Genomic DNA, 13,204 nt, shown 5'->3' on the forward strand with positions numbered 1-13,204 from the left:
AATGGATATGATTTAAAATACATGAATAGATTAAATAAGGCGGGCGGCGGGGTTGCTATATATGTTCATAACTCTATAAAATATAATGTTGTAACAACTATGTCTATGGCTATTGATGGAATTTTGGAATGTTTGACTATTGAGATTATGAATGAAAAAAAGAGAAATGTTATAATAAGTTGTATATATCGGACACCCAGTTCAAGTATTGACACTTTTAATGAATGGATAGAAAAAACGTTTGCTTCGGTGAACCAAAAATTACTAATTATCTGTGGTGATTTTAACATTGATTTGCTAAATCCAACAAGGTTAAAAGCCATTGATGACTTTACTGACACAATGTACAGCTTATCACTATATCCAACAATAACAAAGCCAAGCAGAATAACTTCACATAGCGCCACTATTATTGACAACATTTTTACTAATGTCATGGATTTCCAAATTAATAGTGGTCTGCTTGTCTGTGATATAACTGACCACTTACCAGTTTTTACTTTGTGTGACTGTGATTTAAAAAAAATAGATACCAAGATCATGATAGCAAAGCGAACAATAAATGAAGAAGCAATTCATGCCTTCAATTTCGATTTAGCACAACAAGATTGGAGTTCGGTGTATGAAGAGTCAGATGTGGACAAGGCTTATGATAATTTTCTAGATATTTTTACTATGTGGTACAATAAACATTGTCCTGTAAACGAACACATGACAAAGAAAAAAAAGATAAAAAGTCCTTGGCTCACAAAAGGAATTATTAATGCTTGCAAAAAGAAAAACAATCTGTATAAACAGTTTATCAAAGTAAAAACAAAAGAAGTGGAACAAAGATATAAAGCATATAGAAATAAATTGACTGATATTATAAGAACGAGCAAACAACTTTATTATAGAAGAAGATTATATGAAAATAAAAACAATATAAAAGGAACTTGGGATGTGTTAAACAACTTAATTAAACAAGGATCTTCTGGAACATCATATCCTGAATATTTTACTGATGCAAATGGTGAAAATCACAACATGAGTAATATTGTCGATGGGTTCAATAAATTCTTCATAAATGTTGGCCCTGAACTAGCAGCGGACATCCCGTGTCATAAAAATGAAAATATCAGTAATATAAAATCAAATCCCTTTTCACTGTTCCTCTCAGCTACAAATGAGCAAGAAGTAATAAATATCACATTAAAATGTAAAAGTAAGTCTTCAATGGATTATCATGACATAAATATGTCTGTAGTTAAACAGGTTATTCTGAATATTGCTAGTCCCTTAACATATATCTGTAATTTATCATTTCAGTCCAGTTGTTTTCCAAAAAAAATGAAAATTGCGAAAGTAATACCACTATATAAAAGTAATGACAAACACAGTTTTACCAATTATAGGCCTATTTCTCTACTGCCTCAATTCTCAAAAATTCTAGAAAAACTTTTTAATTCAAGATTAGAAAAATTCCTTGAAAAACATCAAATAATAAATGTTGGTCAGTATGGTTTCAGAACGCAAAGAACCACTTCAATGGCGATAATTGAGGCAGTAGAAGAAATTACTGATACACTGGATAAAAATAAATATGCAGTTGGTATTTTTGTTGACCTCAAAAAGGCCTTCGACACAATCAATCACTCAATTTTACTGGATAAATTGGAAAGATATGGTATTCGAGGGAAAGCTGGTAACTGGTTAAAAAGTTACCTAACAGGTCGGGAACAATATGTTAGCATAGGGCATTACCATTCAGAGAAACTTGGTATTACATGTGGTGTTCCCCAAGGGTCAGTGTTGGGACCAAAACTTTTCAATGTATACATAAATGATATTTTTGATGTTTCTCAAGTACTTAAACTCATACTGTTCGCAGATGACACCAACATATTTTTCAGTAGCGATGATTATACTGATCTTGTAATGACCGTAAACAGGGAGCTAAAATTAATAAAAAAATGGATGGACATAAATAAATTATCATTAAATATAAATAAAACTAAAGCAATGTTTTTTGGTAATTTAAAATATAATATAGAATTACCAATTATCATTGAAGGTGTACCAATTGATAATGTGAGTGAAAACAAATTTTTGGGAGTTATAATTGATAACAAAATTTCATGGAAACCCCACGTCAGACACATAAAAACCAAAATTTCCAGAAGCCTCGCAGTTTTGAACAAAGTGAAACAATTCCTTGATAAAGATGCACTTCGTACTCTGTACTGTACCCTGGTTCTTCCATATCTTACATATTGTGTGGAAGTGTGGGGAAATACATATAAAAATACAACTAATCCATTAGTCACAGTACAGAAACGAGCACTGCGTATTATTCACAAGGCTGGTTATCTAGATCATACTCACAAATTCTTTCTTCAGGCAAAGTTACTTAAATTCCAGGATCTGGTTAATTACAATACATCCATAATTTTGTATAAAGCTTTTACTAAACTTTTACCGGCAAATTTACAAACTAGATTTGAAATTCGAGAAAAGGTTTATAATGTGAGAGGCTTTGGAGAATTCAAATTACCCAGAACTCGAACAACCCGTAAAGGCTTTTGTGTGTCTGTATGTGGTGTGAAAATCTGGAACAGTCTGAGTTTACAATTGAAACAATGCAAAAATATTCATAGATTTAAATTTCTCTACAAACAGTTGGTCTGGTCACAGTATACTCAATGATGGGTTTTAGTGTGCTCTGTAATGTCTGTCCTCTTACCATTGCTGGTATGGATTCCAAAATAAAAAATAAAAAATAAAGTGTGCGTATGTATGTACATATATGTACTTGTGTGTGTAGATATATATGTATGTATATGTATGTGTGTCTGTTACTTGTAGTTATTACTGCCTGTTACCTGTGGTAATGCAATTTATAATTTATATATTCTGTATTCAGTTATGAAGGCTCTAATTGTTGGTTGCGAGCTGCCGCTTAGATGCTTGTATCTGCCCGGGGCTGTTGATGGGTCTGTATGCAATGATGGGCGTAGCTGCGGGAAGTTTATTGGTTTTTTTTGTTGATGAGTGAGTATAGGGGTGGGATTTAATAAGTTTTCTTCGTCCCACTCCTTTTTCAGGCAAGTTTTGTTTTTTGTTTTGTGTATTTTATGTTCAATATAGGTATTTGTTGTGCCTGAAAATGAATAAATAAATGAAATGAAATGAAATGAAATATATTTAAATATTTTTATTTCTTCTATTTTCTTTTACAAAGTTGGGAAATTAAAGACACATAGAGGGAGATTGCTGGTCTCTAACAGTCTATAAATGAAGCAGTGCTATCAGAGTTGTACTTGTATCAGCAGATATCCAAAGCAAAGGTATACTATGGACAAAAGTGGGCCCCACCTCTTAATCTTTGATTCATTTTTTTCAGTCCTATTTCCAGTTATAAAAAAAAAAAAAAAAAAAAAAAAAAAAAAAAAAAATTGAGTCTGCCTTTATAAACATTTGTGAAAGAATGGACCATTCTACAAAGCTCAAAGAATCCAAGCACAGTACTTTAATAGAATGTTAGTTCATGAAATGTATTTCCTCCAACATATTACACAATCATCTTTAAGTAGTATTTGCAAAGCCGAAGTGTTTTAGGAACCGCAGCGACTCGGGCACTAAGTGGCAGATCATGTAAAGTTACAGAGTGAGGTTGCGGAGTACTGAGGTGCATAGTGTGTCAAAGTTGCCAATGCTCTGGTGACTCAATAACTGCGCAGCTCTTAACAACAGCACAAAAACTGTGTGTCGGGAGCTTCCTATTACAAAGTTCCGTGGCCGAGCTGCTTCTTTAGGCATGCCTACTGCATGCAAGCCTTGACCTTGTGTAGGTTTTATTCATATAATGTATCGGTACTGTGACCATAAAGTTTGCATACCTACTAAAAAGAGTACGTCTTTGAACACAAATATTTTCAGTGATCCCTGGCCCAAATAAATGGTTCTTTCAACTGAAGAAAATGATGTACATGATGTGAGTGTTCCTTAAAGCCAAGGAGTGCAGTTGAGTGCGTGAACTGCACATGATGCTCTGTGAACAACAATACAGCTTGCTGGTATGAGAAATGTGAACTACTTCAATTTAATCTGTGTGAACTGAACTTTGAGCTAGCTCTTGCAAAGGGTGACCTTGCACAACACTGAGCTTAGGGAATATTTTACTGCTGGAGCGAATATTAGATTCATTTAAATGCCAGCAAATCCCGGAAGAAAGGATGTCCAGCAATTTTTTTTTTTTAAAAGCTGGTGATAAAAATGATCCTAAACATATTTCAAACTAAACAATAAACTACCTGAAGAGACACAAGTTCAAGCTTTTGCCATTGGCCCTAAATGCCACAAAATCTCCAGATAGACCTGAAAGCAGCATGCATGCAAGATGATCCATCTTATAGAAGTAGATGCATTTTAAAGGAAGTAAGAATGCCTTAAAAAACAAAATACTCTTAAAAACATGCTGCTGACTATGTGAATATTCAGTGTGTACAGATATGGAGATGGACATTTGTTGAATTATTTAAACCAAGATTACCTTTCTGATCTCTAACTGAGATAGAGAGCAGAGATGGAGATAAAAAGGTAACCATCATTTAAAAAAATTAAACAGCGTAATATTATAAAAGTCTAAAGATTAAACAAATTAACCAAATGTCACTTCTCTAACTTTTCTCTAAAGAGAAATTTTTGAAAAGGATTCCCAATATTGTGCATGATTTTTTCACTGTTTTTTTTTAAAGCAGCCAACGTTTAGGAAATCTGTACAATGACCATGACACACATCCAGCAGTGTGAGCAGCACAGTGAATTAATTAGTTTGTGTCTGTCTGCCTGGTTTTAGTTTCTGTGGCAATGAGTAATTGATTTCAGTCCAGGATCTAATCACACTGCTGAGACATTAATTAAAGCTAAAGAGCCACTGTCCTTGCTCTCGGGCTTGCATGACCGCAGTGAAATGAAACATTCCTTGTAACCCAAAAGAACATGCACGGTTGCAAAAATGACCATTGCATTGATTAGTCACAGGAATACTTGGGAGAGTTGTCTGATGGATAAATAGCTCAGGATGTGCCCAGAAAGGCATTTAGAAAAAGCACCAAGTAAAATAAACCAAAGTTTATTAAAATCATGCTCATATCAGAGGCTTAATAATCATTCTTCCTGTAGAAATCCATCTATTTCTCTTCCCTTCTCCATAGAGTGCATAGGCTGACTGCATGGGCCTCTGGCTGAAACTGGGCTGGTGGGAAAATGGGAATGTGGTGATTAAGACTGGGCCTATATGACCTCCCAGCTAAAAATACACTGTTTTCTCAAGACCACTGCCAAGAAGCTCTGGACTAGGCAGAGGGGAGAGGGAAAACAAAGTCATGTTATGAGACCTGAGTAGGAGGGACAGGAAGTCTGAGTTTGTGACTGAAGAAGTGTTGTCAGCAAGGCATTTTATGATAGAGAGTAAGTGACTCTTTAGTTTGAATAAAGCCATTCTACTTGTGAAACTTAGTAACGCGGATTAAAACTTTCCATATTTGTTGATGTTGTAAACAAGTCCAGATTGTGATGGTTGGATGGTTGACAGACAGGACGACAGACATCCAGACAGGCAATTACTGGGGGCCCACTCCTAAGCTCTTCACGCAAACACTCACTTGTGTTATGCATACACACCCTCTGTCCTGCATGTACATAAATTTACACACATGAAATACATTCCTTAATACTGTTCTCTTTTAGTTATCTAGTGGCAAAAACTTCAAGCTTCTGACTACTTCAGAGAGCTGTCAACGAAGAAGAGGAGAAGCTAATTCCAGAACAGATAGAACAGAGAAAAGTCTTCAAGTGTCTACTTTCTTTTTAGAACAGTTTGTACTCTCCCCTGCCTCAGCTATGAGAAGGAACTTGAGAGTGAGGAAAGGGAAGATTAATAAAATAAATAAATAAATAGTGACAATGTAAAATGGATTTCAGCATGAGAACAGCAAGGAGGGAGGTGGCAGCTGGGTGGCACTTCCTACTGACCGAAACACCAACGCCTCGTGTCATCTGCCTGAAGACATTTTTAAAGTTTCAAAAGCAACTGGACAGTTGAGTGATAAGTAGTTTCATGACCAGGTTCGATCCGTTTCCTTGTAATTCAATGACAAATGAAGCAGATGAAAGATCTAGAGTTGATTCCAAGTACTCGACTTTTACTTGGGAGCCATTCACGAGACCTCAAGAGGAACTTTGCTACCCATCCAGGCGACCTCTGCAGTCTCAACTAACTGCAGGTTTAACAATGAGCAAAAACAGAAGTTGCTTTTGAAGAAGTTACTGGCAGCACGCAAAGTAACAACTGGGGCCTTACCAATGTGTTGTGAGGTCAGTTTCACAATTGTTAATATGCAAATTGTCATGACTACAAACAAATGAGAAATGGCTGCAATCATAGTATTGTAATATGGTAAAGGATTTACCCTTAGGCCCCCTCCTCTGTCCAGAGATGGCCGTTCCCTTTTCACATAAATGCCCTCCTTGACTCCCTGCTCAAACCATCATTCCTCCCTGTCCAGGATGTGTACATCCTCATCATTTCAAGAGTGGCCACTGGTCTGTAAGTGTAAATAGACTGTGGAGTCTTGGCCTGACAAGGTAGCTAAGGTTGTTTGGTTTCACTGATGTATAATTCACAGTAATCCTCCTGTTTGCGTTGGGGACCCCAATCCTCAGCTTGGACACATTTTCTTCAGCGGTCAGGACAATTTGCATATTAATGATGCTGAAACTGAGCACATGGTCCATTGTTAGGCAATCATGCTGGTTTTGGTCATTGTGCAAATGGACTTTTTATAAAGTTGGGGAAACTGAGACTAAAGAAGTTGCTTGGATGCATGCAAAAACGTTTCTCTCACTGGAAACGCTACGTCCAGATGAACGCAATCATCTTTCTGGGATTTCTTGATGATTGAGATTGATTAAGATATATAAATACAATTGAAGGAGGCCATCTTTAAATATTCGATTGGTGCTGATACAAGTAGCAGGATGATTTCTGAAGTCCACATGGGTATACTCTGCTCAAATTCACACATATGCTGCAAGACTCATCAGACAGCACTTCACAGTGTAGGTGGATAAAGACCCGAAGCATACGGCAAAAGCAACCAAAGAGTTTCTAAAGGCAAAAAGAAGGATATTCTTTCATGATGCAGTCAACATCATCTGATCTCATCATCTGATTGAACGCAGAGCCCTATAAACAAGCAGCAACCAAAGGTGGCTGCAGTGAAGGCCTAGCAGATCATCTTAAAAGAAGGAAGGACAACACATAAACAGTTATAAACAGGCTTATAGTCTTCAGTTACTTCATTTCAAATTGTGTTAGTTTGTCCAATTAATTTTGAGGAAATATGTTAGGAAGTTGCAGGCATGGATTCTGTGAGACCCCCTGAAATCAGCTAATGCATCAGGCTTGTAGCACGGCTAATTAGCAGAGTATAGCCATGTTAACAAAAAAAAAACCCCTAATTAATCACAGTCACACCTTTATTCCATCTAATTGTTTAGATTAACATTTCCTTGTGCACAATGCAATCCAATAGTTTGGTCAAAGTCCGATGTAAATCAGAGCTTGCGTCTCCTCTTATGCAACAATTAAGATGAATTGATATGACTCAATTTGTTAAAATAGCAAAGTTCTGGCTTATCAGAGCCTAACTTGGCATTCCTTCCGTACAGCTGAACTTCTGGGTGTGTCCATTCATTGGCCAGGTAATGAGCAAGCGCTATGCTCTCTAATCTTTGCACTTACTGTGATGATTACAGCCAGGCAAACACACAGACTCTTCAAACTAGTAGTTAATCATGCCATGCGGACCACAACAGTGCAGAAATGACATACATGCACACACACACGCACATGAACCCGAGCCACACCTCTTTTAGGAGTGCTGTTGAGGCAGGACTGAGTCACCCAGTCCTTACTTCTTTCCGTCCTATTTTCCCCCCTCAAGCCTCAAAAGACACCATGTCACGTATGACTACAGCAAAATATTTCATCTCACATAACCACTTCCTGGGACAGCTCTATTCTTGTTGAGAGTTTCTGCAGATCCTCGTCTGTTCATTTGTGATGGGCGATAGGCCTACAAGTCAAGCTTTGTGATTCATTGCCTGTGAGTCGGCAGATGTACAGTTACGATTGTGGAAGGGAGAACGGGGTGGTGATAAGGGCACGATGCCAGAGATAGAGAGAAGCACAGCCTGGCTACATCACTGTCTGAGTTCACAGCCATGCACTAATAGTCTGGATCAAGCCCTCCATGAATCACTTTTGACTCTCATTTGCATTAACATGTAATCCACATGGCCATTTGAATGTCATTTACAGTAAGATGCCCTGATATTGAAAGGGTGATTGGTTAAAGTCATCTAAGATGAAGATTACATTAACCATGTAATAAAAGTAAGTACATCCCAAGGAAATCCTCTGCCATTCACATATGCAGATAAGCAAACATCTCATCCCTTTTGAAGCAATATCTTTAAATAAGTTCAATCCAATCCAATTGAAAAATAATTACTTGTCTTTTGTGGAAAAAGTAAATACAGGAAGCCACAGAAACTAGTATTGCTCCCTTTAGCAGAAATAATTAGCTTCTTGTATGCATTTTTCATAATGACTCACTCTGGTGTAGGCTTGCTAAAAATCTTGATTGCGCTTCATTCAGTGGTACGATCCTTAGCACTGTTTTTTTTCTACTCAAAACCCCACACAAGATCTGAAGGGGATTCCAATCAGGAATTTGAATGGGCTTATTGAGCCATTCTTCAGTGGATTTGCAGGGAGGATGAAAACCTGTTGAAAGGTCCAGTTAAAGTTTTATCTGTTTAAGACTGCTGGCTACACATTATCTTCAAGTACCCTTTGATATGATGCAGGAGTCATAGTTCATAATTACTGAATGCAGGCTCCCCAGGTCCAAACATAGCGCATCAACCAGCATCACTGTGGCCAAGCAACCCAGTCTTTGATTTGTCTGTGCAAAAGGCCTGGTCTTCAGAATATAATCATTAACAAACTGTAGGTTTTGCCTATTCAGAAAAGACACGTCTTGAACAGAGGTCCAATATGTTCTATATTTGTCTAATTATAAAAACATTTACTTTGACATCAATAGTATATGTGCTTGCAACAAATAGTCTATTCTTCAGCTAATTATCTGGTGAAGTCTGTTCTTGACTAATTGCAAGTTGTTTAAAATTCAGCCCATTTTTCTCTTATGATACAACGAATAATGCTGGGTTCATAGGCAGCCATAATCTCTTTTTTTCCCCTCTGAGGGCCTTTATATCTTAGCCGAATGACAGGGCACACTACAATAGCAAATGACCTAGATATCCGAAATTTAAATAAGACAAATTCCATCTATTAATGCCTCAGGAGGTTGGGGGTGTAATAAATGTATGGTTTTCCTTAATGTTCCCATTATTTGAATGCACCCGATTTATCTATGAAAATCAATTGTTTGGAAATTTAAACATGTCAAAAACCTCCATCAGACATCTTTCACATGGAAAATTATTGGCAAATAACACATAACAGCCATAACAGCCCCAAATAACAGCCAGGTTAACTTCTTAATGGTAAAGCTCAACCAGTTTGAAAGACTGAAAACTAATTTCACCTAAAAGAAATCAAATATCACCACATAACAGATCATCTGTCAGTATGTATATGACTCTGTACCACTTGCATGCACACATGAGAACACCATGAGATACTGAAGAGGAACTGAAAGAAATCAAGTATTAACACATGCGCCTGCGGATATATACAGAAATCCCCGGCGCTCAGAGGAAGTATACAAGTAAAAGACGGAACTACTACTTCCCTTGTCGTTTGCACTGTAGCCTGCAACCAAGTCGAGCTGAATGGGGGAACAAATCGAATTGGACATAAAATGGACTTTACCCTGCCAGTTCTATGTAATGCCCAGTCAAACCCATGTGATAATAGAGCATATAATTTCCTGGAGAATTCATAGTGAGAGATTGGGTGTCACATGCCCCGTCTCCGGCATGCTCTTCCCAGAAGCTATATACGCTCTATTGGAAATGGACCATTTCCACTACAGATAATGCAGCTGACATGTACAATCTCTTGCTATTGGCTACATGTGAAAAAGGACAAAAATCAGACAATGCTGGACAATGTCCAGATCCAAATGTCCCAAAATTGACCAACGTTCAAGTGTGAAATTGGCTTCTGTAGCTCCTTACCCATTTGTTCCATTGGCTGTGCAAGATGGCTGAGAAACAATCACCTCAGCTGGAGTCTGTCAACAGAAAAGAGAGAAAAGGGTAAATCGACAATCATGCACCACAGACATTGCTTTAGCTTCAGAAATAGGCCACAGTTTGAAGTGATCCTTCAATGCTTTGCCTTCAGGAGCCATGTTACAATAGGGCATGCAGTTGTTCCTGGCAAGCCTCAGCACATAGCTGCACTATTCCTGTAATGCTTGGCTTTTACTTGCAAGGAGTAAACTTGATGGGAGAAATATGGCATGCAAAACAGGCTAATTTAATATAAGTGATGGGAACAGAGGAATTTTTCATGCTTAAGCTGAGTGCACCCCAACATTCGCAACCCAAAGTGATTTTTTCTCTCCATTCGTTTCTCTAAGAAGATTAACCTAAAAATAACATCAGTTTTTGAGAATTCATGGACAGCCAGAACAATTGTATTTATCGTTTCTATCTGTGAGTTGATTGCTATAAGTTGTGAGAGTTTGAGGAAAAAAAAAAACAGCAAGAAAGACAAAGAGACCCTTTAGCCTTAATTATAACAGCTTGCATTGAGAAAGTGCCTTTCAGAATCTTTACACTAAAGATAAACACATAAGTGTAAAGATAAAGTCTTTACGGTTATGCTATTGACAGAAAACAAAATCAAACAATAGCAGTGATTATGATAGAGATGAGAAGCCTTAAAGACCCAAGGTTTTCCTGATTAACTGCACTTTACCTAGTAAAATTTATTGTGCCCTAATAATCATCTGATGAACAGATTAATTATTTACTTAAATATTAAACTGAAGCTGGGATAGGCTGATAGCCTCGATAAGGAAAAACAGAAGAGAATAGATAGAAGGATGGATATTAAACTGCAAGCCAGCTATTCATTTAAAAATCACATAAACACCTTCTTGGACATTAGTTTTGTGTGGAAATTGGAATTAGTTCCTCTACTGACTAAAATGAGCCTACCACTGGCAGACATGTAAAATCAGATTTCATGGGTGAAACAATGAACTTTTCATTCGAGGACTCCCCTGTGAAGCAGAAGATGGAAGAGGATGTTTCCTTTCACAGTGCTCCGGCCCCTAGATTCCCAACCTGACCTTGGAAAACCCCATCAGACAGCTTGCCTGTGTGCAATTTGGACAGATTCCCTGGTGTGCAGAGCAGCACTGTGTGTCCCTGTGGCCTGACTTGTTGTCTCTGTGAACCACAGCCTTGAGCCAGCTCCTGTGGCTGCCCTGACCCAACTCAGGGGTGTTGGCCTACCTGAAACACTATCCAGGTCAGTTCTGGGCTCCTCACAGTTCACACACCACACTTTACTACAGGGCAAACTATCCTAAGTTTAACCATTGCCCCACAAAACAGTCTAGGCTTCTTTTTAGATGGTTCAAAAATAACAAAGAAAACATGAACTGCAAATTTATAGGCTAGCTTGGAATCTATGTTATATTTTTAAGGCAGACGGACCCATATGCAAATAAGGAAAAGATTACAGTTTGGATAATGAGATCTCATTAATGTTTAACTCAGAGGGAAGTACTGTAAATGTCAAACCATACTGATGCGAACAAATGAACAGACAGTGTGTGTATGGTAAATCATTTAGCCAAGCCAACAGGCCTAATAAAAAAAATCTAGACAGACATCACATCAATGACAGGAAACCCTTAATAAAAATCAGTGACATAAAAGCAATAATTTAATAATATCAACTAATCAAACAATCAGTAAACTAATAAGACAGGTAGGCACAGTCAAAATAGTCTGAGTCATTGCCCACAAGTCTTTACAATTTACTGAGAAAAATGCTTTCCAATAGAGTTAATGGGCTGTGGGGTGAGGAACAAGGATAGCGTGCGATGTAGAGCCCTGGCAAAAGATCTCTCTTTGTGGACGGCAGGGTATGAATCATTCCAGACTAGAGCAGAGCTTGAAGAGAAATAGGGAAAGATGCCGTGATGTGTTCATTCCGTGGCTGACTTCCGCTCTCGCTTTTCCCAGTTTATTCTCTCCTTCTCTTTCTCTCTCCCTTCAGCTCCCCTGGGAGGCTGAGTAACCATGAGAAAATGCTTGGGCTCAGCCAGTGTCGGCCTGAAGACCAGATGTGTGGCCTCGAGGTGGTGAGGCAGAGACGCAGCGGAAACCAAATATAAACCAGCGTACCGTGACACCTCTGAAAGCAGAGGGCAGCAGGGATGGCTAATAGGACCTGCTCTCAGCAAAGCAGGACTGTGTCTGTTTGTTCCGAGCAACAGGATGCACTGCGGTACTCCAGTCCACACTTACAACTGCCTGGGCCTAAACCTCTGTGGTGGTAGTTTATTGGTAAAACTGCATACATATTACATAAATACTGAATAATGGTTTTAGTGGAAACATGGAAAGAAAAGAGAATGACGGATATCCTGCCCTAAAATTAGTGCCCAAGTATTCCTACACTGGAGGCATTCAGCCTGGTGTGACTGTTTGGGCAGCTGTTAAAGAGTAGTTTCTTTGAATGGCGACTGTAAACATGAAGAGAAAAGGTTTTGGCATAGCCCTGTGCTCTCAAGGGCCAAGCCTACATAAGCATCGGCACTGACTCATGATCCCAACGTCAGTAAGAAAAGTCCTGGCAAGGAAGAGTGTGTCATCTAGGGCTTTGGTACTTCAGTTTCTACACATCATGGCGTCTTCTGGCAGCATGTTGTAAAACAATGCAGGAGCTCGTGATTTTGAATGTCTTGAGGATGGTTAATGATGGTTAATAATCGAACACAGCCCAGATGGCTTTCCTAGAAATCATTATAGACCAACCCTTCAACTGACCTCACCCCCTTGGTAAAAATTATGGAAAACCAAACAGTATCAACTGGATCTACTCTGGGGACTGTAACACAGTTAAGATTGACCAGCTGATGTGAGATTGGAGTAGTTTCAG

At 38.2% G+C, this 13,204-nt stretch overlaps 1 protein-coding gene across 1 annotated transcript in view; it reads right to left on the minus strand.

The window, feature by feature from the left end:
- plekhh3 (pleckstrin homology, MyTH4 and FERM domain containing H3) overlaps window positions 1-13,204 on the minus strand; it is a 40,553-nt gene that overhangs the window by 23,359 nt on the left and 3,990 nt on the right. Inside the window, exon 2 of the mRNA XM_085351772.1 lies at window positions 10,258-10,313. Within this exon, the coding sequence (XP_085207898.1) occupies window positions 10,258-10,313 (56 nt within the window). The remainder of the gene's footprint in view (window positions 1-10,257; window positions 10,314-13,204) is intronic.

The sequence above is a fragment of the Diplotaxodon limnothrissa genome, linkage group LG4 (assembly GCF_057381915.1).
Source record: "Diplotaxodon limnothrissa isolate DT_005_m linkage group LG4, D_limnothrissa_male_GT1.1, whole genome shotgun sequence".
Lineage (NCBI taxonomy): Eukaryota > Metazoa > Chordata > Actinopteri > Cichliformes > Cichlidae > Diplotaxodon > Diplotaxodon limnothrissa.